The sequence below is a fragment of the Embiotoca jacksoni genome, unplaced genomic scaffold (genome assembly GCF_022577435.1).
Source record: "Embiotoca jacksoni isolate LCO1_2020_lvr unplaced genomic scaffold, fEmbJac1.0.p SCAF_11, whole genome shotgun sequence".
In the NCBI taxonomy this organism is placed as follows: domain Eukaryota; kingdom Metazoa; phylum Chordata; class Actinopteri; family Embiotocidae; genus Embiotoca; species Embiotoca jacksoni.
In genome coordinates, this window is record NW_027185241.1 from 8,720,759 (window position 1) to 8,742,466 (window position 21,708).

The window sequence follows — 21,708 nt, forward strand, 5'->3', positions numbered from 1 at the left end:
TGAACATTGCAGGAGCCAGTAGCTGTATCTTACTCTTTTCATCATGTAACATGGTTGTCCATATTACTGCAATCATTATTTATTGGTGGCTTCTGTCATATTTTTTACTTATCTGACACCCTTTACTTGTGTCAAGGCTCAAGAATTGACCTGTTATCTTTGAGTTCTGGTTGTTGTACAGCAAAACCATAAATATACATCTTCATCAAACACACAAAGCTGTTAATTGAATGACTAAAAATATTCAGTTAGCTGTGTCAGCATTTAATGAATTTTCATAGTGACTTGAGGCAGTAAACGGTTCACCCACATCCTCGTACCAACTGTACATTGTGAGCTATTTAGAGTTGAATATTACGTCAAGTTTTGCATATGGGACATGCTGAGAGAAGAGAACATGTGAACCCATTAAATCAATATGACTGGAGGAGCACAAAGATTGCAGCCGTGAGCAAGAGCTATATCATTTAACAGCTGCTCTTTAACCCCTCTCCCCCACCCAAACTGAACTCAGCTGGTGATAAGAGACTTATTCTTACATCACATGATTAGTGTGTACAGTTATGTAACAAGCCACGCATCAGCAGTGAATCTTGATGATATTGTTCCCAAAGCTACTGAACTATGCAAGTGTTTTAAAGCAAATGCTTTCCATGGCCTCCTAAAGTACCAGAGCTAACATAACTTACACGGGTTATTTCTGTTGGTCACAATGTGACGGCACAGCGAAGTAGAACTGCTCTGAATGTGCACTTTAAAAATGATTCAGTTGTTTTTTTCTTTCATTAGACTAACACTCATAATAGAATTACCTGCCCGACAAATCATCATCTGAAGTGGAAGCGATGGTAATGGTCAAGTTTCTTTCAGTGTTTTGAACAAACAGCCACAAATGACTCGACATAAGGAAAGAATCAGAAGTTTTATTTTCGCTCATGGAGCATAGTTTTGGACACTTTTGGTCCCAAAGCCCAGCATCCAGGATAGACAATGGTGCAATGTATAACATGAAATAATGGCTGGACTTGTTAATTTGCTACTTCTGCTCATAGCTGCGCAATCATTCACTCAGTCATAGCAAAGAGCAGTAATGACACAGAAAGATGAGTTCAGTAAGGATTTGACGATCATACGAACAGTTTTCATTTGTTCTTAAGAATTCCTTACAAAACATCGATTTTTTTTTTTTTTAAACATCAAAGAGATGCAACAAAAATAAGTTAAACAATGTGAGTACAAGCAATAAGGCATCAGGCAGATGCAGAAAAAATATTGGATGTGTACACTTCATCAATGGCATGTCAAGGCTAGTTTATCTCAGAGGTAGAGAATGTCCATGAAAAGACGCCAACTAAAGTGACCAGTTGTTCAATACATTTCAAGCTACGGCTCAGATCGAAAATTACTGGCACCCCTGAAGTTATATTCACAAATGAATGCAAATTAGTCTGATCAGATTATTTACTAAAATGTCCAAAGTTACTGAACAATAAGAAAAAGTGCTTTCATGTAGTGAAAAAAAAAATAGAATGTATGCTGGACACAGTTATTGTGTCTTCAAACAAAAATGAGACTAAACTTATCTGTTTGTAACTTTCTGTGTTTACATGGCCTGAATTAGCCAATGAATACGGAACCAACAAAATTTGTTACTAACTGGATGTGCCTCAGCATCGTACTCTACCATAAGCTGAAATGGGACTTGTGGACTGACCTCAAAAGCTCTTAGACACGACAAAGAATGTACTTTTTTTTTTTTTCAAGAAATTGTTGCTTTTTAATATCAGTGAGAAAATGCTCCAAATGTTTTACTTTACTTTTATTGCAAGTGTTTTAGCGTTTTTTACGTTATGGACCATTTTTCATGTTATGTTGATTCAGTTTGCAAAGCAGTCTTCTACCACTATGTTTGTAGTCTGATTCTGAAAACACTGTTTGGAGGGCTAGATGACCACTACCCCCCCAATCCCTTAAAGAAACAGGACACATTGCCATACATGGACACGTGCAAAACAAAGGGTTAGGGCAAAGTGGTGGGGCCAAGAGGGGGAATTGGGACTGGGCCACTATATGTGTCAGAGTATGATGAGTTGATGGAATGCTTATGTGATTATGCTGCAAACCAATTTCCCCATGGGCACAAATAAAAGGATCCTTTTTACTGCATAAACAAGGATTGATTGTTTCCAGTTTCTTTTTCACAATCGAGAAGACAAGTGGGCACAGAAAGGCTATTACCAAAAAAACACAACAATCCCAAAGGGTACAAGGCAATCGGCAAAGGTCTTGAAATTCAACAGTTCGTAATGTGATCAAGAAGTTTCACATTCATAAAACAGTTAAGACGCTTCCAGGACGTGGCACTTTCAAATTCAATGAAAGAAGTGTTTCATCGATGAGCCACAGTCTTACTGGGATAATGTTTTGTGGATCGATGAAACCAAAGTAGACCTCTTTGTGAATGCAGTGCATCTGTTTATTTAGAGGTGGCCAACCGCAAAACATGGTAGAGATTGTCCTTTCACACTGTGGGGCTGCTTTGCTACCTCTGGTACTGTAGGCGCTGAATGTAAAATAGGAACAATGAAATCACAAGATTATTGAGGCATTTTAAAGCGAAATGTGTCACAGAGTGTCAGAAAAGTAGGTTTGAGGTGAAGGTCTTGTCTTGCAGAAGGACAGAGACCCACAGCAAACATCCAGCAGCACAAAGAAACGGTTGAAAAGTAAGAGATGGACTTTTTTAAAACTGGCCAGCAGAGAGAAAATCTTTGAAAAGAACTGAAATCTGCCATCGCAAAAAAAAAAACCAACCAACTCCTGCAAACTTAAAAGAGCTTGTGAGTGTCAGAAACGATCAGCAGACTGCTGCACTAAGCTTCTGGATGGCTACAAGAAAATCTGAAGGCTATCAGTGATGTTAAAGTTTTTACAGCTAAATATTAGTGAAGGTTGTCAAAAACTAACTGGTGTACATTTTAAGTTTGCATTATTTAACTACACATTTTTTTTATTTTTGTTTAATAACATTTGGCATTTCATTAAAATATTGTGGTTTACAGAACCAGTTAATTTGCATATATTTTCTGAAGTTATATACTTGAAATTCAGGGGTGCCAAACTGTAGCGTAGATAAACCGTAAAAAGTATTTGCCATCCTTTATACTAAGTAGGTTTCTTTTTCTCAGTTTAAAAGGTTCAGTAGAACATAATAGTTTGAAATGTGGGCAAAAATTGCCTAAATTGATCAACATTCTTATAATATACTTGCATAAACATGTTTACGCAACTTAGATAAGCACTTGTTATTAAGGCAAAAACTTTTATAAACTGCAGTATATAGTATCGGTACTGAATGAGGATGGTAAGACTGGGACATCACCAGAACCAGCCTGGATCACAGTAGAGGCTGTGCAAGTGTGTGATCTGCTGCTCAGGGGTCACCACAGTGTCGGGAAATCAATGTGGATGAAGCCTGGGTCCTTCCTCAGCTCCCAGTATGTGCTGTTGCTCACCCACGTATCGTCCTTTGACTTCCTGAGGAGACAGAATAAATGGCAGACAGTAATGAACACTATGCCATAGTTGTGACAGCCTGCTGTTACCGCGACACTCTGCATGTAACAGACACACGAGCACTTTCCCATCAGTGTCTTTCTTTGAGAGAAACCACCATTAGGCTACCTGAAGAATTTAGGTTGATGTGTAACATTGTTCTCCTCCAGGACTCCCCGTCTCTCCCGCTGCAGCTGTTCAATCCTCTGCTTCTGTTCCTCTGCAGCCTCCAAGTTCCCTTCCTCAAGCAGTCTGCCAGTGAGAAGCAGACACATTCATTATGCAAACATGGTAAAACATTCATCTTCAATTTCAAATTTTGATCTTAACTCGTGTTTTTTGCTAGGAGTCATTATTATGAAATAACTCTTGGATAAATAAATAAAAAAACAACAACACAATAATTATGATCTGAAGGGCAAGAAGCAGTGCCATTTTTTTTTACTTTGATGGCAAAAAGATAAGTTCTTCATTTTTTCTGTGGTGCCTTCAAGCAGTGTTTTGTAATTTACAGACTTTTAAACCTTAAATATAGTGAACTAAAATGAGTCTAAAAAAGTGCTAAAGTGCCTGCACATGTTTACTATTGTTAACGTGACTATTGATGTGTCTATTTTTGTGCTATTTTGATCATAAGAAATATGCCAGAGTTGTAAAAGCTGTGTGGCTCAGATAATCACTTGGGAATGTGCTGATTTCATATCAGATGTATTTGACAAGTCTCTGGTGGAAATCTAGCTTCTTTTATAAAACTTTGTTTTAACCTTTTACCTCTATTTAATGATTGTCTTTCTCATTTACATTTTATAAAATAGATCATTACAGAGAGCTGACAATAACCAGACTGCTTGAGTGCATGTTAACAAAAGTTTAAAAAACATTTTTTCCAGTTGTTCCTCTTACCTTTGGTCCACTCGTAGTCTCGTGTCTGTCGTTGGTAGCAGCAGTTTCAGCAACGGGTCCAACTCGTTCAGCTCTATCGCAAACTTTGTAAAACCATAGTACTGCTCATGCTCTACTGGCATAGGATCTACATTGTACAAAAATAACACCAACGACATCAGACTCTATGAAAGAAAGACACATGTTACACATGAGCATTTTGTGCCTAATGATGAAGGACATGTCATACTTGCTCTCCATATGCATGTAGCTGAAGGCGGGTCTCCACAGAAAACTGCTTCATGCCACTTTCCAAAGAGTTTGTGGATGACCTTTCCTTTATTGTCTGTGATGGTTCCCTCCACATCGTTCACACTTGAATTCCAGTATTTGGCCTGTGGAAAAAAAAAGAGCGGTTGAGTATGAATGCACAATGCAGAGATCGTGAGTGTCCCTCTTGCATTCCGCAGATGTTGCTGTTGCGTAAACAATCCTGTTCCCAGCATGTTCAGTGAGAGATGAGGATGCATAATGAGCTCTGACATGTCTTGACTTGCTGTCCTGTGCAGCGTCAGGAGGTCTTTCAAGTGGCTCACACTAAAGCAATTAACCTTCTCCTCGCAGTAAAAACATGTAGAGAAAGTTGAAGAACTTACATTTTCTGTACAAATTATACATTCTTCAGTGCAAATCTTCTCTTCACTCCTACTGTTACTAACACTGATTATTTTGGGAACGTGAGACAATTAAGACATTGACTCACAACGCATTAAAAATCCATCTGGGATTGCAAAAATGTCACATCATTTCTCGAAGTTTAAATCACTTTAAAGCATCTACTGTAACAAAAGCAAATCCACTTTAAACTGTTTTAAAGGTTCTACGGTTAATGTCGCTGGGTGGTTAGTTTATTACTATATGTCTCTCACCATTATTTAAATACCAAATTTATGTTCTTTGCTGTTTTCTGTTGAGTGTAAAATTGTTTTGTCAAATGTTACAGTAAAATGCACAGCAGATTTTAAGTGCACTACCAGAGTTTCACCTGACTGAGTGAATCTTTGTCTTTCTTCATTCTTTGACAAAATAGTCGCTGTGCCTGTTACTCAAAGAGTGAATTTTTAATTGTAAGAAGTTGTTGTTGTTTTTGGCAATGAAGGCCATTAGAGTGGATAGAGCCCTTGCATACAGATACTTGGTAAGATTTTATGCTTGTTTGCCTCACCTTAACAAAAGTGATCTTGCACTGACAAACATCACTGCTGGAGTTCCTGATGGAGATCTCCCCGTAGTGCTCAATCCAGCGCTGCCCGCTGAGAATGTTGTGAACGCAGGATGTCACCTTGTTCCACTCATAGTGGTCACCAAATCTGAGGTGGGGAAGCAAAACAAAATTCATTTTTACTTGATGCCAGTCGACACTATCTGTATAATATGTATTTGGAGTACAATAATGCAAAGCCTTTATTTTGATCTGTAAGTGTTTATGTCACTAGAATATCTGTTTTAAGATTATACCAAGAAGTGGACATCCTTGTTACTAGAAAATGTCCTTTCTCTTCCACATTTTAATTGTTATCTACTGACATTTATTGTATGCGTCTTATACAAACTGTATATCCACAAATTTATCTGCCAACAAAATAATTTGAACATTTTAGCCACGTACCTAAATAAATCAAATATCATTTAACTGAATCTAAACCAAAGCTGTGTGACTGTTAGAAGTCTCGTAGAAAAAGAAAGAGGAAGGTTAATGGAGAAATTTGATCGAGTCATATTTTATGATTTTCTCTACAAGGTTGTGTAGTGGGAGGAGGCTGGGGGTCTGTCTGTCCTCTGCTCATGGAAGTGAGGCTTAAGAGACTCACCCTGGCAGAGTTACATGAGTGGTACCCACAGGAACAATCTCCATCGACTTTCCCCAGAACTTGTTCTTACACCTCACATCTACAAAAGCAATTCAACAAATTAACATTCATTCAGGACAACAAGCTACTATTTTAACATTTACAGACACTGAGAATAGATCCAGTATAAATCTCGATATTCCAGTACCTTGCCAGAAGACGAAGTTTTTAGATTCTGCATGGCAAGCTGAGATAGGAGGGTGATGGCTGACCTGACGTTGAAAAGGGGAGCACACATTTTGATTATATAGGTATCTGTTTCTTAAAAGGTGTTTCAAAAAAAGTTGCCCTTCATGTAGTTAATTCATCGTGTGCAATCAATCATATCAATCAGCTGGAATGCTGTGATTGTTGAATTGCTGATAAAACAAACACCAGTCATGCATACCTGCTCTGCAACAAATCGAAAGCCTTTATCTGGCCGGTCACATTCATACGTCTCTCCTAGGATGGGATTGAAAGGCTTTCCTCCAGTTCTGTAGTAGCTAGATGCATAGCCAGATATAACAAAAGTAGCCATGTATATCTATACAAAAAGAAAAGGAGAACACCAGCAAAGTGAGCGGTACTTTATTTGTAACTCTTATTACAGACTGACAAGTGACTTGAACTATCTGAGTCATGTCACCCTTTTATATTAATAAGCACCTCATATTATTGGCTCATAATGAATGTCAAATCCAGTTTTGATTGTCATCAGTTCTAATTTACTCTCCTTTTCACTGAGTAACTGTCTGAATACTCCTCCAATAGTTGCACTGAGCCAAGAGAGTGCTGTAATTACCCCACCTCCTAATGGGAGGCCACAGACTGGAGCTCTCACTCCCTCCACAATTTGACAACTAATTGCTCTGTGAGGTTTGGCATTGTTTGTGAATGTGGATATTTATTGAGCTGATTTATGGATTTTTTTAATTTTTTTTTTTTTTATGGCACACACAGCTCCCCGGTCAACTTTCAATGCTTTTGTATTATTTATGTATGTGTGTGTTTTCTACAACAAATTTCCCCTTGTGGGATTAATAACATTGTTTGTTTTTGTGCTGAATTGATGCCGACATCAACTGCTTTTCATTCCAGATTTTCTAAATTATATACTTTTCATTTATGTGCGACTCCACAGGCTGTGTCGCTACATCTCCCACACAAAAATTAACAAATTTCAACCAATAAAATCACTTCAAAGTCAGTCAATGAAAATGTAAAAGGAAAACAAGGAAAATGGGAAAAATCATGTCCTCTTTATGGTGAAAACCTGAAATGTGGATCAGGGTGTTTCTCGCACATAAAGCCAAAGGCTGGTAAAAACTCTGACACTGGACAACAACTCTGCCAGGAGACTGCTGGAGTCCCTGGTCCAGAGGAATGACAGCTAGCAACAAATGTACCCAACAGTCACTTAAATCTATCTTGTCCTGCTCTTGACCATATAACACATATGGTTATAACACATACAGAGCACTCTTTTGTACTAATGGCCATTGCTTCAGACATTGCATGGTTAACCAATTTTGTGAAACATACGTATTTGCTTTCTTACAACTTAGATGAGAAGATGCACTGAATATAAAGGTTGAGGCAACAGGCCTCAAGTTAAGTTTAGCATAAAAAAAAAACAAGAATAAACAGCTACAGTACACTGGCTCTGGCCATCATTTATATAATGTACCTGTGAGGGATTAAACAAACAATACGATATATTAATTGGTGCACTTTAGAAGTAGAATTATTTCTTAAATTTGGACTGTGCCAAACCAGCTGTTTCTCTTTGTTTCCAATCCTTATGCTCATCTAAGCTAATGGTCACCTGGATGTAGCTTCATATTTAGTGGAAAAATATGATGGTAATATATATCATCACATATAATGTTGAACTATTCTTTTAATATTATAAGGAAACCAAGCCCATCATTGTTTTCTCCATCTTTATGAAATCCGTGATATCTCCTTTCTTCTTCTTTGGACACATTACATGGACAGACAGAACAAACTCTCCATCCAGGCTGGCCAGGGATGTGACGAATGGTTAACATTCACCGCTACCTGCAAACAATCAACATACATCTTTGGCCATATAAGGATATCCTGTCTCCACCCGACTATTTGCTCACCGCTTTAGACTTCACTGTGATTATAGTCTGGAAACACTGCTCACATTAAGTCTGGACACACTGAAGGCCGGAGCAAACAGCAAGCAGTGGGGGTGGTTAAGTGCGATGATGTTGAAGTCGTTCCAACAACGACGGCGGTGGTAGGGTTTCGGTGCACAACATATGGTATGTGGTGCTCAATACTGATTGGTTGAAAGCTCCAACGACTGGAAAACCATCCTCAGTGGAGCGTGGCTAGGTAATGACAAGCATCTCTTACTTAAAACATGCAGAGATTGTCACACTAGCGTCACTACTAGAAAGTAAACACAAAAAGGAACACTGCCCACACACTCAAACAGTGAACAGTGAATTTGCCATCTCACCATACGTTCAAAAGGGTCCTGTGTGTTCGCAGCTCTGTCTAACAGCTCGCTGAACTCCAGCTCCTCACACAGTCTTTGCAGGGTGTTCAGGGGCTCATTAAGTTGCACAGGCATCGCCACCTTGGACAGGTCTTTGCCTATGTTGTTCCTGAGGATGTTCCACAGGCTGATGGTGCTGTTATTCGGGCTGGGCGTGGGCAGACAGGATCTACGCTGACAAAGGACAGTGCTTTCTTCCACAGAGCCTGGGAACAGATGGCATAAAGGAAAAAAGTCTTTCTGTGCTAAAAAGGAACTAGAAAAGATGAAGATTGAGTTATAATAAGCCAGTGCACAAAAATGACTGAATCTTTTACTTTATTAAGTTTACCTGAGTTTGGTCTTTCACTTTCGATCTCGTTGCTGAAGTTGTCCATGGAAATGTTGTCACTAATGTCACTGATGTATGAGTCATCCTCTGACACCTAAAAATAAAAATTCAAACTATAGCTCGTAGATAATAGATATTTTTTTATTTCCACTTGCAGAAAGAAACTGAACAGGTCTCTTTCAACATCCCGTCATGTCAGGAGAAGATCTAATACTGAACGGTCTCTTGGGACCTGGTGACAAAGTTGCACCTCGGCTTGCCGTATTTTTAGATTAAAGTAATTAACTTCCATTTTCTTATTGCTTCTTCCCCAGCTGCTATCTCATCAGGCGTGCTGCGTGAACACTGAGGGAAGAGAAGAGTGACGTAATAGAGGGCATACTTGTTTTAGGTAACGGGTCATAAAAAAAACTTGGATTTAAGATTTTAGAAAGTCTCCAATGATGAATAAAGTTAAAATGTGTGTGTGGTGGTGGGGTATGGTTTGGCTCAGCTGCAGGAGGGACTGATTGGGGGAGTGGTTCAGGAAATGAAGAGGCTTAATTAGCCCAGCTGCGTTCAATGACTAGTTGTCTCTCTCGCCCCATAAAGCCACAAGCAGGACACCGGACGGTTGGCACTCCTGGAGACACTGAGCAGCAGACTCGCTGCAGACCAGACATCTGGCGTGTGGCGTGTGGTGTGTGCGTATACTCGACAGGAGAGCACCCTGTCCTGTGAGATAGCGGTTGTGTGGGAAATAAAGACCTTTATGAACTGTGACCTAAAGGGTTGTCGTTCGTGTTGAGAGAACCCACAGTGACGGCAAAGATGTGTCACAGTGTCATTTTATCTCTGCAACAGAACACCACTGAAATGCCACGATGCGCTTAAAAGTTTAACACAGAAATGAAGAAGTCTTGAGCGATAGGCAGTAAAAAAGTTAAGAACTTCCTCGTACTGGTGTTGATTTTCTGAGATTGAACTGTCAGGATGAATTTTTCTCAATTTCTCGCAGCTTTTCTTGTCAAACAACAGTTTGATTGCACAGACAAGACAAATTACTCCCAACATTAACAGTAATGATAACTCCATTATGCAGTTATGAACGTCAGTGCTGAGTCTGGTACCAGTTTAGCACCCACACTCACCTCATTTTCAGACGAACTAGCAGACAACAGAACTTCCTGAGCGTCAAAGAACTCGGACAAAGAATCTGCAACTGAAGCTCTGCTCTCATTGGACACTTGGTGTACAAGGTGGCGGGATTCATCTCCACAGTCCCTTTTCTAAGAGAAAAAAGGACCACAGCTATTATAAGAACAAAGAAAAGGGTACCACAATTATAGACAGGGGTGGCAATCACAGTGTCATTCAGAATACAATACAATGTGAAGATAAGTGCGAGTATCACAACACACACATTGATATGCAATATATTGAAAGACAGTCATTTATGATACAGTATATCACAGTGTAAGCCTAAACAGCAAACATCAGTTCAACTGTACACTGTATTTCTTTACTACATATGAAATACAGAAGTATATATATACATTCATGGTAAACTGAGCTGAAACATTATGAAAAATAGTGCAAAAAGTCTGGCCGAATGATGAGCTGAAGAAATCTGAAAATCTGTGCAAGGGAGGGATACTTCTACAGGTGAACTCCAATTTTACAAGATAACTTGTGTCAATCAAACTTACTTCTAGAGACTGTGTAACAATAAATTACTTATTAATTAAGGTTTGATTAATGAAAGTTTTCAACAAGTGTGCACACCTGCTCTTGTGCAAAATCAAACATTTTGTCCGACATGTAGATGTTGACAACAAAAAAAACCCCCAAAAAACCCAGACAATTACAAACATGAACTATTTGTTACACAAGGATAGTGAGTGCGCCCACCTCTTCTTTGTTATTGCCAAAGCTGATTAATTAACTTGGGGATAATCTCAGCAGAGGCACATTAGCTTCGCACTGTGTTCAACAAATTTCCAGGGACACAATTAAGTAGATCAGCTCACACTGTCTGGTCAGCAAATCTGATTAAAGGAGTGAGGAGCTTCCTTTAGAAGACCATAATGTGGCAGGTCGTGAAGAGTCTGCGTCTGAGCCCTGTCATAGTGAGACGTGTGTATACAAAATGACAGGACTGAGAGGAAGCATTCGTCATTGAAAAAAAATCTAAATGTTTATGACTTGAGGAGAAGATGAAGGTACAGTCAAGAAAATTATGTTGACTTTTTTAAACTCATTGTTTAATGGAGTGAATGGAGGGTGGGGGTGTGGTGGGGGTGTAACATTTGTTGAATCTGGATGAGAGACAGCTCATTCAATCTGCTGCCAATTTCAAGACTGCGTGGGATGACAATAAAGACAGCAATAATAATAATAACCATCGTGATGGTGGGGAAAACCGAGTCACTGCATGCCTGCACCCACCTGCACAGGGGCAGGAAGATTTATAAGTGTGGGCTCTATGATGTGGGACTCGGCGTGAATCTTGCACAGGCGCTCTCTCAGCTCAGAGTTCTGAGCTAAAGCCTGAAAAAATAACCAGGATAAACAGTTTTAATTGCACACACCTAACCAGTAAGGCCTTTGAACACTGAAAGCTGAACTGAATTTCTTGTTTTCAAACACTATTGCCCTGATTTCTATTTCTGAAACTGACTTATTCTCTACTAAAAATCAGACTGTAAACATGTCATTTACCTTTAAACTGAAGACGTGTGGTATCACCTTGATGTGAGGTAGACACAAAGTAATCAGAAAGAAAAGCAAACACCCAGTTTAAAGTGAAAGTAATGTGTTGGCGTAGAGGGCAAAATTACTTTGTTTGCCACATTAGAACTTGTGCGCTCTCTACGTCAACACATTTCTTCTCTGACTACATGCAAACAAACGTGTTTTTACCAAAGACCAAAAATAGAAAAAGGCCCCTGGGTGGGAGGCAGCAACCACAGGAAACATGACTGTTGAACGTGGTCTCATTCAGGTGGGCTGACATCACACCAGCAGCTAGTAATCCCTCTAAAGGGCTCGTCAATGTGTCACGCAATGACAAACCGTGTGGGAGGACACGGCATCTGAGATAAGTGTAAAAGTTGAAAAGAAGGTGGAATACCTAGTCTAAATCTACTGACTGAAAGCATCCCCTTTGCCCCATTTACGAGTGTGTGTTATTTCACATACCGCTGCCAGTGTGTTCTTCAAATTGACGGCTTGTGGTGAGGTAGGAGGACACGTTTCGTGATCCAGGTATTGCTTTAATCTCTCTCTCTCAGACGTTAGTGAACTCAGTGCTGACTTCATGGTCGTATGCACTGCAGCAACAAGAGGAAAAAAGGGGAAACTTCGATTTAGAACCAATTTGTATTTATTTCCGTAGAATGTAGATTCAGTACAGAACATCCAGTGACAGTTCATCACACCACGCTTCCAAATTCGGATTATATCCTATCGCTCAGCAAGTTGCAACCTTCATCACTTCATTATCACTGCTTTACAGGCGACATTATTGAAAAGCAATGGCAATATTAATGAATCATTGTATTAGATTAAGCCCATCACACATCATTAGCTTCATAATTTTGAATGTGCATAAATCTGGCAATTTAAATGCCCGCAGAATTGACAGCTGTTCCCAGGGGTAAGTTTAAAACCATAAAGTCAATATGTAAAACACAACTCATTATCATTAATCCATGTCAAATGTCAGGTATCTGAACATACATTTGAATGTGGACAGAGAAAAAACTACACGTCAATCTTTTGTTGACAAAAAAGTTGTCTGGGCACCTAATGAGAATGAATGAAATCTGAGACAAGCTGTTTACTAATAAGAGCTGACATTGTAATATTTTTGGCACTTCAAAATGTTACAAACAACACCATGTCAGCCTTATTTAACATGCAAATACGACTGACAGACTGATTTATTGGCAGCGACTCAAGCATAAGAAAAATGTGTACTTTAAGTTTGTAAATTCTATCTTGAAAATCCTTAATGTCGTCTACCTCAAACAATTCATCACACTATTAAATCATTTTAACTCACAGCTGGTGGCAACACGACAGAAGTCTTCCTGCAGCTTGGCCAACTCAAAAGGAGAATCCAGGGACTCAGGGTCGGCTTTGTCATTGCCGAGTGCAGCGGTGGAAAGGTTGGGGTTAGAGGCGTGGAGGCGGATAAAGCCAGAGGAGATGCAGCTGGGTACCTACAGCAGAGCAGGAGGAACAGAAGCTGGAGAGACTCACACTGAGAAATTTTGAATAAGTAAGATCACACTTTATTGTCAGGTTATCTACCTGCAGAGTTGTTTTTACATCTTTATTGTAGTTTTTAGAGCACCATTTCCTTGGAAGTCTCTTTTCTTTTTTGGGGCTGTCAAATGTAGACGCCTGCTGAACAAACGGGAAAATATTGATGATCAGGACAGAGAGTGTTTCTTTTTTCTTTTAAGAACGGCTTTTCGCAGTGCAATGAGCAGATGACTTGAGGCCAACAAACATTGGTGGAGAGAAATGATAAAAGACAAAACAAGACAAGTTACTTTGCATAATTATTCCAAGTCACCTTGTATTTTGGATGTGATTTACAGTATCTAAGACTAAAAAGGAGATTCTATCACTATTCATCTGGCTGTCAAATCAGCGTTGATGGAAAAAGTTGTCAACTGAAGCAAGAAATTCCTCAATAAATCCTGTTTCTCTGGTATGCAACTTCAAAAGCTGTTGTTCTTCCGGCAGCCACTTTGTTATTTGATGTGTACAGTGGTCAGAAAAACTACATGAGCTGTCTAGGTGACGAGGGGGCGCTTTACAAAACGCTGTTCTCTTCCCATGCACTGCAACTAGCTACATTTCCAACAGCATAAATGTCAGCCAAAAATATAAGTACAGAGCATGTCATGGACGAGGATATATTTCACAGTGCTTAGGCTAACTTCAATATTCGGCTATATTTAATTGAGTCAGAGTTTACACCTGAAAGAAATACAGCAGAGAGAGACACTGACACTGTGGCTGTATTAGCTGGGCGAGAAGATGCGGCCTGCTGGAACATCCAGAAACTGACCTGCAGAGAACAAACAAGTGCTGGTGCCTTTGCTAAAATTGCCCTCAGATGCCAACAGAAATTGAATCACTGCAATGATTTTCAGTGTGGGCAGTTGGATGCTGTCGTCGACGCCGACTTAGAGAGTCGTGTGTGTGTTACTATGCATGAAAGTTTTCTCCTCACATGGACAGAGGGGTGCCGCAGACCTTCCTCAGGATACTGAAGATAAACTGGAAAAGACAACTAAAACCATCTGGGATGAGAAGGCAGGCAACCATCGAGTATTTTTGTCACCTAACATTGTGCTTCGGACAACAAAGTATGCGAAGTGGTGATACACGGCAACATTGGACGTGGTTTTCTCAACACATCGTGTTGTTTACAATAGCTGCTAATATTACGGAGAGTGTGCCAAGGAAATTGAAGGAATTGACATCAGAAGCTCACACGCAAAACATCCTGGTATATGTAGGCCCTGCAAGCAGAAAAATTCAGAAAAAAATCTGCTTTCGCCGAGGAAGTTTTTGCTTCAGTTGATTATATTTATCATCATCACTGAGTGAACATCCACAAAAAGAAGTGGTGAATTTTTCTTTTAATCTTGTATCACGACCAAACCTGTTCTGCACGTAGAGGTGGAAGGAATCAGAAATGGAGTGCTGACCTGTAGTGCTTGGATAGAAGGAGCAGAATATGTACGGTGAAGGACTTCCATGCTCTGAAGCAGGTGGTTAAGCTCCAGCAGGTAGGCCTCACACACTGACAATTCTGTACAGAGGAGGAAAAACATTCATTGTTAGAAAAGGAGGCGCAAAGGTCGATGGTTCCACATGCTCATAGAACTAGAGTTACAACATGTATGTTAGTTCAAATAGATTCCTTAGGCTTAAAATGGCCATGCTTACAGGTTTGTATCTCCTGCCAAGATAAGGATCTCTTCTTTTACATCCTTTTCAAGTAGCAAGACAATGGCAACGCTATACTAACCAAGCCTCAAGACTTCTCTCAGTACCACAACCAGAACAATGTCTGACTCAGTCTGCCTCCGAAAGAGGAAATACCAGACAATATCCACTTGTACTGTCCAAGACTTGGATGTTTGTAGGGACCACGGATGACCAACAGAACAGTCACACGATTTGACCCAATTCTATAAAAAAAAGCTCATTATACAGCAAGTTGAGTGAAATTTCACAATGCACGACCGAGCTATTGGATAAATTATAAGTTTCTGCTTTATAAAATCATAACTTCCTACTGAACAGCTAGGCGAAGTCATCATCAGAATCCTAATGAATGTAAACTGAGACCAACACTGCATTAATAATCAATGGCTTCCTTTCTTCATCAACACCACCCTGCCCGTCTGCTCTAACTTGCAAATAAGACAGCAGGCAGACATAGATATTGGAAGTAGCAGAAGCATCTGACAAACGATATTATAAAATGTGGTGTAAATTAAAAAACTGGAAAGTTTTGAAGTTCAGCCTCCTGCCTCTCTCTGCCATCAGAAGGCTTTGAATAGAACATAAAACATCAAGACCATTTAATAATTCTCCTACTTGGAAGCTGCAGAATCCATATGGCCTTATCTTTGTTCATTATTTTTCTGAGGTTGATTTTTAAATAAAACAGTGATCATGAAGGGGTTTAGTACCAAGCTTAAAATTTCTAAATGTCTAATTTATCCATGAGCACAAGAATGCATCCAATAGCTTAAATAAAAGTGCAAATTATCTCATGCAGTTACAAACAAAATGTAAGCAGTGTCTAAGAGCTCGGTGCTCACCAAATTTCAGCCAAATCAGTTCACTTTTTGATATTTTGCTCAGAAACAGACAGACAGGTGCTGCTAAGTGGTGAGAAGCTCCACAAATCAGGAGGGACAGCTCTAATATCTCACCTTTGGAGCACTTGTCCATGTCGTCAGATGACTGGAGCCAGGCGGCTACCTTTGCCTGACTGCTGGAGCTTAACGGGAAGGTTCCTGCAGAATGCACAGTGGACTGCCTTCGTATGGGCATGCACTGTAGAAGCAAACAGACTTAAAGGTCAGTCCAATAGCAATATTCTTCCCTCACTGTCAGTAAATTTTAAAGGCGCTCATGATGAAAAACATTGAGTCTGTACTTTAAACAGACCACATGGTTCCCCACTAACAGTATGCTGTGTAGTGCACAGGTATACCTTTCTAATAGAGGCACCCTCAGTCATGCTGGGGGATTTGGGGGAGTGGTAGTGGGGACAGTAGAAGGACTTCTCATTTGGATACATGGCGATCTCATTTTGCCGATAGAGCCGATGGTGACGCAGCTTCGATACCCATTCATCAAACAGCTCCTGTGATTTAATCTGCAGAGCACATTACGCAGTCAGAAATCAACACAAGGACAAGTAAGGTGGAGGTGGTGTGCTGGTGGAAACACACATACACGCACACACACACACGCACACACACACGCGCACGCGCGCACACACACACACACACACACACACACACACACACACACACACACACACACACACACACACACACACACACACACACACAGGTACAGCGTGAGAGCAGTAATTCTCTCATAAACATACACAACACAAGGTCATTTTAAAGTCATTTTAATGTTAGCATCTGTTCCAGGAATTTAAAAAAGGAATAATCTGAGTAATCCATATTTTTACCCCACTTCCTGTGAGCCTGTGGGGAATGCCTTACATTCATTGGCCTTGCGGTTTACCTTCAGGTGATAGATGTTTTCCTCCGCATCAAGATCAATGCACTTGGCTTTCTTCTTAATGGCCATGACAGAGAGACCCACGTCAATGCAACCATGCAGTTTCCCTTTCTCAATCTGCGGGACAAACGCAACACACAGTATTATGAATATATTGGACTGGACCTGATACAAGAGAAAGCGGATGCTGCTCAATTTTAAAATGAAATAATCGTCCTTTTGCTGGCTCTGCCAAGCTGAGTTTCTGCATAGCTGATACATAATTATGTGATTGGCAGGTAAAATTCACAGTGTGATTCCTATCAGCGATAAAGAGATTGAGGGAATTAGGGACCTTTGTGTCTACAGGCACAGATTGATATTCTGGGACAAGATGGTTGGCAGTTTAAACAGTCAAGAACATTACAAAATGTCTTTTGTAATCTTCTGTAACTGGTGAACCAACATAGTAAACAGCCAGCAGTATTTTGTACTCACATCAGCACTGCACTTGCCATACTTGAGGACACCCTTGTCCAGGAAAAAGTATCTCTGCAGGGAGAAAGACGGGCAAATTAGATGCAATGGGAATGATATGCAACACCTCCGACAGCAAGTCTGAAGTCACTGTCATAACTCTGTGTTCCTGATGGAGTCAACCTCTTGATTATGTCCTGGATGTTGTTGATGTCTCTGCAGAGAGATGTTTGTCATACCAGGCTCTTGTCTTGGATCTGTCTGCCTGCATCACTCCTCCTCTCACTCAGCTACAAGCGTTTTCCCAAACTCTATTTGTAAATGCAATTCTTGAAGCTCTTACTGTGCATCACAAGAATGAGATTGTTGAAAGCACACGTAAAGTTCTGACTGTAAGTCAATACTAAGTGTATACAGCTATAGTAACCAAAAGCCCATCAGCTAATGCATCAGAGAGGAGCACAAAGATATCTAGGCATTATCATCCCAGGAAAAGCTTTTAGACAGAGTGTAAACAGGCACTGACCCAGGTCACATGTGACTCCTCTCAGAGTGAAATCATCTCCTGCAAAAGCTCATTCAATTAGTTTGAAACACAAAAGAGTCATGTCAGCAGATTCCTAAAGGGAGCCAGAAAAGTGTAGAGTAAAACCGGGAAATCAAAATGAAGCTCACTTGTCAGGGCTTAAAATATGTCATGAGGTCTCTCTGAGAGATGAGTAAGTGTGAAGTAACATGGGTCATTTGAGGACACTGCAGGTGTTCTATTATACCTTATGCCAGCCCTTCATGGGCCACTTTCTCCTCTTCAGCATGTAGCCTTCCTGTTTCTGGGGCTCCAAAACATTGCTGAACCCTCCGCGCAGGCCTTCCACTATTTCCCAGCTGTCCTGTGGGTGCATATGGTTTATGAGGACTCTGGCATGAAAGGCAGACGTTCAAACAGTCATGCAGACACATGCGGATCAAAGTTTACGGGAGGTTTATAAACATAAATTGAATAAATCGTTGACACAGCAGGAGTCAAGATCAGAGTTAAAAGTGTTTTATAATGATTGATGCTGCTCCATCTACTGTCAATCAGTCAGTGGGAGGCTCTGAATGAGGGAGATGAGAGTTTCATTGCTGAAGTACTTTGATGGTCTGCGACCTGTGTGGGGCTTTACAGACTACTCCTACCTCATGATCCCATTTACAAAATTAGTTTACCTGTCTAATTTCACTCTTCACATTAATAATTTCCTGACTGAGATTAGAACGGTCAAGTCCAAATCCGCTGCAAATAGACAGATTAAGATGATATTTCATCATGAACTAATCCAGATAGCTGTATTATGTACCTCAGCAGTGAGAATTCCAGGAAGTCAGGATAAACAGTATAAACAGAGGGTTTTGTAACATCTTTGTGGACACACACACTATTACATCATGTGCGGTTTATATCACTTTTAGTTTGTATTAGTACTGAAACAATTACATGTTTACTCAGTTAATTAATCAACTGACTTGGTGAATCATTTAAATGGACACCAATTTCACACAAAAATGTCAGTTTCCTCATCAGAAGCATTACTTCTTAACTTGTATAAAAACTATAATGGGCATTTATCCAGAGAGAATAACCCCCATGGAGCAGCACTGGACTGTGAGGTAGCTTTGACACACTAGCCACAGTTGGTATTACAGGCCCAAAAGGGCTTTTCCCACAGAGTAATTAGCTAAGATGGAGCTGTGAAAGGGTATATACATTTTTAGGGCCCGAGCACCGATGGTGCGAAAGCCCTATTGTTCTTCAAGGAATTATTATTCCGTGTTATTATTATTCTCCGTAAACAACTGCATTTTTGGAAGCTTTATCATATTCAAAAACTCACAAAAGTTGTTTTTTCATCTCTCCCGGTGAAAAATTTCTTATTTTAGTGGAGTCATGAGTGGGCGTGGCCAAATGGCTCGTTAGCGCCCCCTAAACAGATTCCCCGGGGGCTACATTTACCTACATGCACGAAATTCGGTAGACATGTGTATCACACCGAGATGTACAAAAAAGTTCCAATGCACCATTACGTTAACTCAACAGGAAATCCGCCATTTTGAATTTTGTCGCCATTTTTGGTGATCCACACGTTGTATTTTAACGAACTCCTAACAGATTTTACTGGACCAACTTCAAATTTAGTCTGTGCATTCTTAACATGTTTGGAATTAAAAGTTATCAAAAGAATTTGTTTTCGGCGATCGGTGTGCCCGTATCGTGACGGCCAAAAAGTGACCCAAAAGTCATATTATAGCATGTCGTTGAAAAAGTGACCCAAAAGTCATTCTATAGCATGTTGCACAAAAGGTGACCCAAAAATGACTTTTGGGTCACCTTTTGCTATAGTATGACTTTTTTATTTTTTTTTCATAATTTGGACGACATACTACAGTATGATTTATTTTTTTAAAGTAATGACAAAAGGGGGGCTCAAACCCCAAACATTTTAGGCTGAAAGGCAACAATGCTAACCATTGCACCACCAATGTTCCCAGGAGATGGTCTGCATTGTGACAAATCTTTGGCTCACTGCAACCTATAACTCAACCATCCACAAATATTCATTCAAACGCGACCAAAATTGCCGCAGACATTCTTTGGATAGTAGATTTCGGACGACATAGTATGACCTTTTTTTTCACATTTCGGACGACATCCTATAGTATGACACAGTGGTACGGTGGTTAGAGCAGTTGCCTCAGTGAGAAGTAACTGGGTTCGATCCCCACTTGAGGCATGCATGTCAGTTCAGAGAAAGGTCATAATCCAAAAAGTGATAAAGAAAACAGCATATGGTCAAAAACTGAACCGAAAGTCATTTTGTATAGTATAGCCAGGGCAATGCGGGTAAGTTTAATGTTTCGCCGTGACACAGGAAGTTGATGTTTAAGGTCAAACGATGCTCCAAACCTCACGAAACTTTGCACATGCGTCAGGCACCAACTTTCATGAGTTTTTGAAGATGTTAGAGCCGCCAAAAAAAGCCTTTTTTTTAAAAAAAGAAGAATAAGGAACGAGATCGAGAAAACAATTACAACTGCAAGTGGGAAAACCCTCGCGTGCTGCACGTCGGGGAGCCGGCGGCCCTGATCCACTGGATCCCCGACGTGCAGCGTACGAGGGCCCACATATCACTGTTTGCAGTTTGAATAAAATTTTGTTTTGTACTGTTGAATAGACATTAATAATCAAATAGGAGCCATCACTTTGGGCTCTTGAAGATAATAATGGGCATTTTATACTAATTACTGTGGCTTTGTAATTAATAAATCAAAAAATATTTGACAGACAAATGCAAATAATCATTAAGTTCAACCTTTGTGAAACTTCAGTGGGACAAAAACTAAAACACAAATGAAGTTCACGTCACAGCCGTCCACAGGGACTTTGGGCTCTCGGCAGAGGTTTGAGGCGACTATCAGTGTGTCCCTGACTGTTCCAGCAACAGTTCTGGTTTAAACAAACTCAGTCAGACAGAGCGGCCGAATGCTGGACGTGAGGCCATCTAAAATAAACCCTCATATCTGAAGGGGGATGGACAAGGGCGTGACTTGTGGACTGCTCTCTCTACTCTCCGTGAGTGCTCATCATAGCTCCCTGTGACACAGTCATACAATGAGTCACTGTCACACAGTGCCGGGCCTCTTTTCTTCAAGGTCAACAGAGTCTTTCAGAAAGAAAGCAATGACGCTGAATATTTTCAAACTGGTCCGACATCCTGGACATCGTACTGGACCCTTAAGATGGTTGTCTGTGGAGACTGAGCCTTGTCCTTCAAAAACAAGTGTGTTATGATCCATGTTCAAAACGTTTAATAAATTAAATATTCAAGGATGGTTTGACATTTAGGGATATTTAAGGATTTGCATTCTTGCCAAGAGTTAGATGAGAAGATCAATACCACTGTTATGTAATTTCATCAAATCCACTAAAATTCACAAATTTACTCTCTGCCAAATATCAAACTCACTGTGTAGGCCAGTAAGCATCAACAAAACAAAACATTAGTGACTATTTAAGTTCATTAGAGTGAACAATGACATGACATTCAAGCTGGATTATAAACTAAACATTTGACTTCATTTATTTGGAGATTCAAAACTAAGATCTGAGTATTATGATATTTGAAACAGATATTTATCACAAAAGGATATTACAGAATATTTGTTTGTTTGTTCAGAGGTCCTTTGCTAATGAGAATGCTTTTTCAGTATCTGTATTTGTTATTTCTCCTAAGTGAAGTCTG

General features: G+C 40.0%; 1 protein-coding gene across 4 annotated transcripts in view; it reads right to left on the reverse strand.

Annotated features, from left to right (window-relative positions):
* Positions 1-903: 903 nt before the first annotated feature.
* Positions 904-21,708, reverse strand: part of osbpl3b (oxysterol binding protein-like 3b) — a 34,402-nt gene continuing 13,597 nt past the window's right edge. Inside the window, exons 3-23 of one of the 4 annotated variants that reach the window (XM_069142959.1) lie at positions 18,202-18,318; positions 17,450-17,503; positions 16,976-17,089; positions 16,428-16,592; positions 16,144-16,267; positions 14,905-15,008; positions 13,490-13,582; positions 13,239-13,398; positions 12,374-12,504; positions 11,621-11,722; positions 10,324-10,461; positions 9,194-9,287; positions 8,824-9,068; positions 6,736-6,873; positions 6,496-6,559; positions 6,309-6,387; positions 5,663-5,807; positions 4,688-4,832; positions 4,459-4,585; positions 3,685-3,807; positions 904-3,537 (exon numbers count right to left, since the gene is read on the reverse strand). In XM_069142959.1, coding sequence (XP_068999060.1) covers positions 3,441-3,537; positions 3,685-3,807; positions 4,459-4,585; positions 4,688-4,832; positions 5,663-5,807; positions 6,309-6,387; positions 6,496-6,559; positions 6,736-6,873; positions 8,824-9,068; positions 9,194-9,287; positions 10,324-10,461; positions 11,621-11,722; positions 12,374-12,504; positions 13,239-13,398; positions 13,490-13,582; positions 14,905-15,008; positions 16,144-16,267; positions 16,428-16,592; positions 16,976-17,089; positions 17,450-17,503; positions 18,202-18,318 — 2,559 coding nt within the window. In that variant the 3' untranslated portion in view covers positions 904-3,440. Of the gene's footprint in view, positions 3,538-3,684; positions 3,808-4,458; positions 4,586-4,687; positions 4,833-5,662; positions 5,808-6,308; positions 6,388-6,495; positions 6,560-6,735; positions 6,874-8,823; positions 9,069-9,193; positions 9,288-10,323; positions 10,462-11,620; positions 11,723-12,373; positions 12,505-13,238; positions 13,399-13,489; positions 13,586-14,904; positions 15,009-16,143; positions 16,268-16,427; positions 16,593-16,975; positions 17,090-17,449; positions 17,504-18,201; positions 18,319-21,708 lie in introns of all 4 variants that reach the window. The other 3 variants (XM_069142958.1, XM_069142961.1, XM_069142960.1) reach the window with 3 other exon arrangements.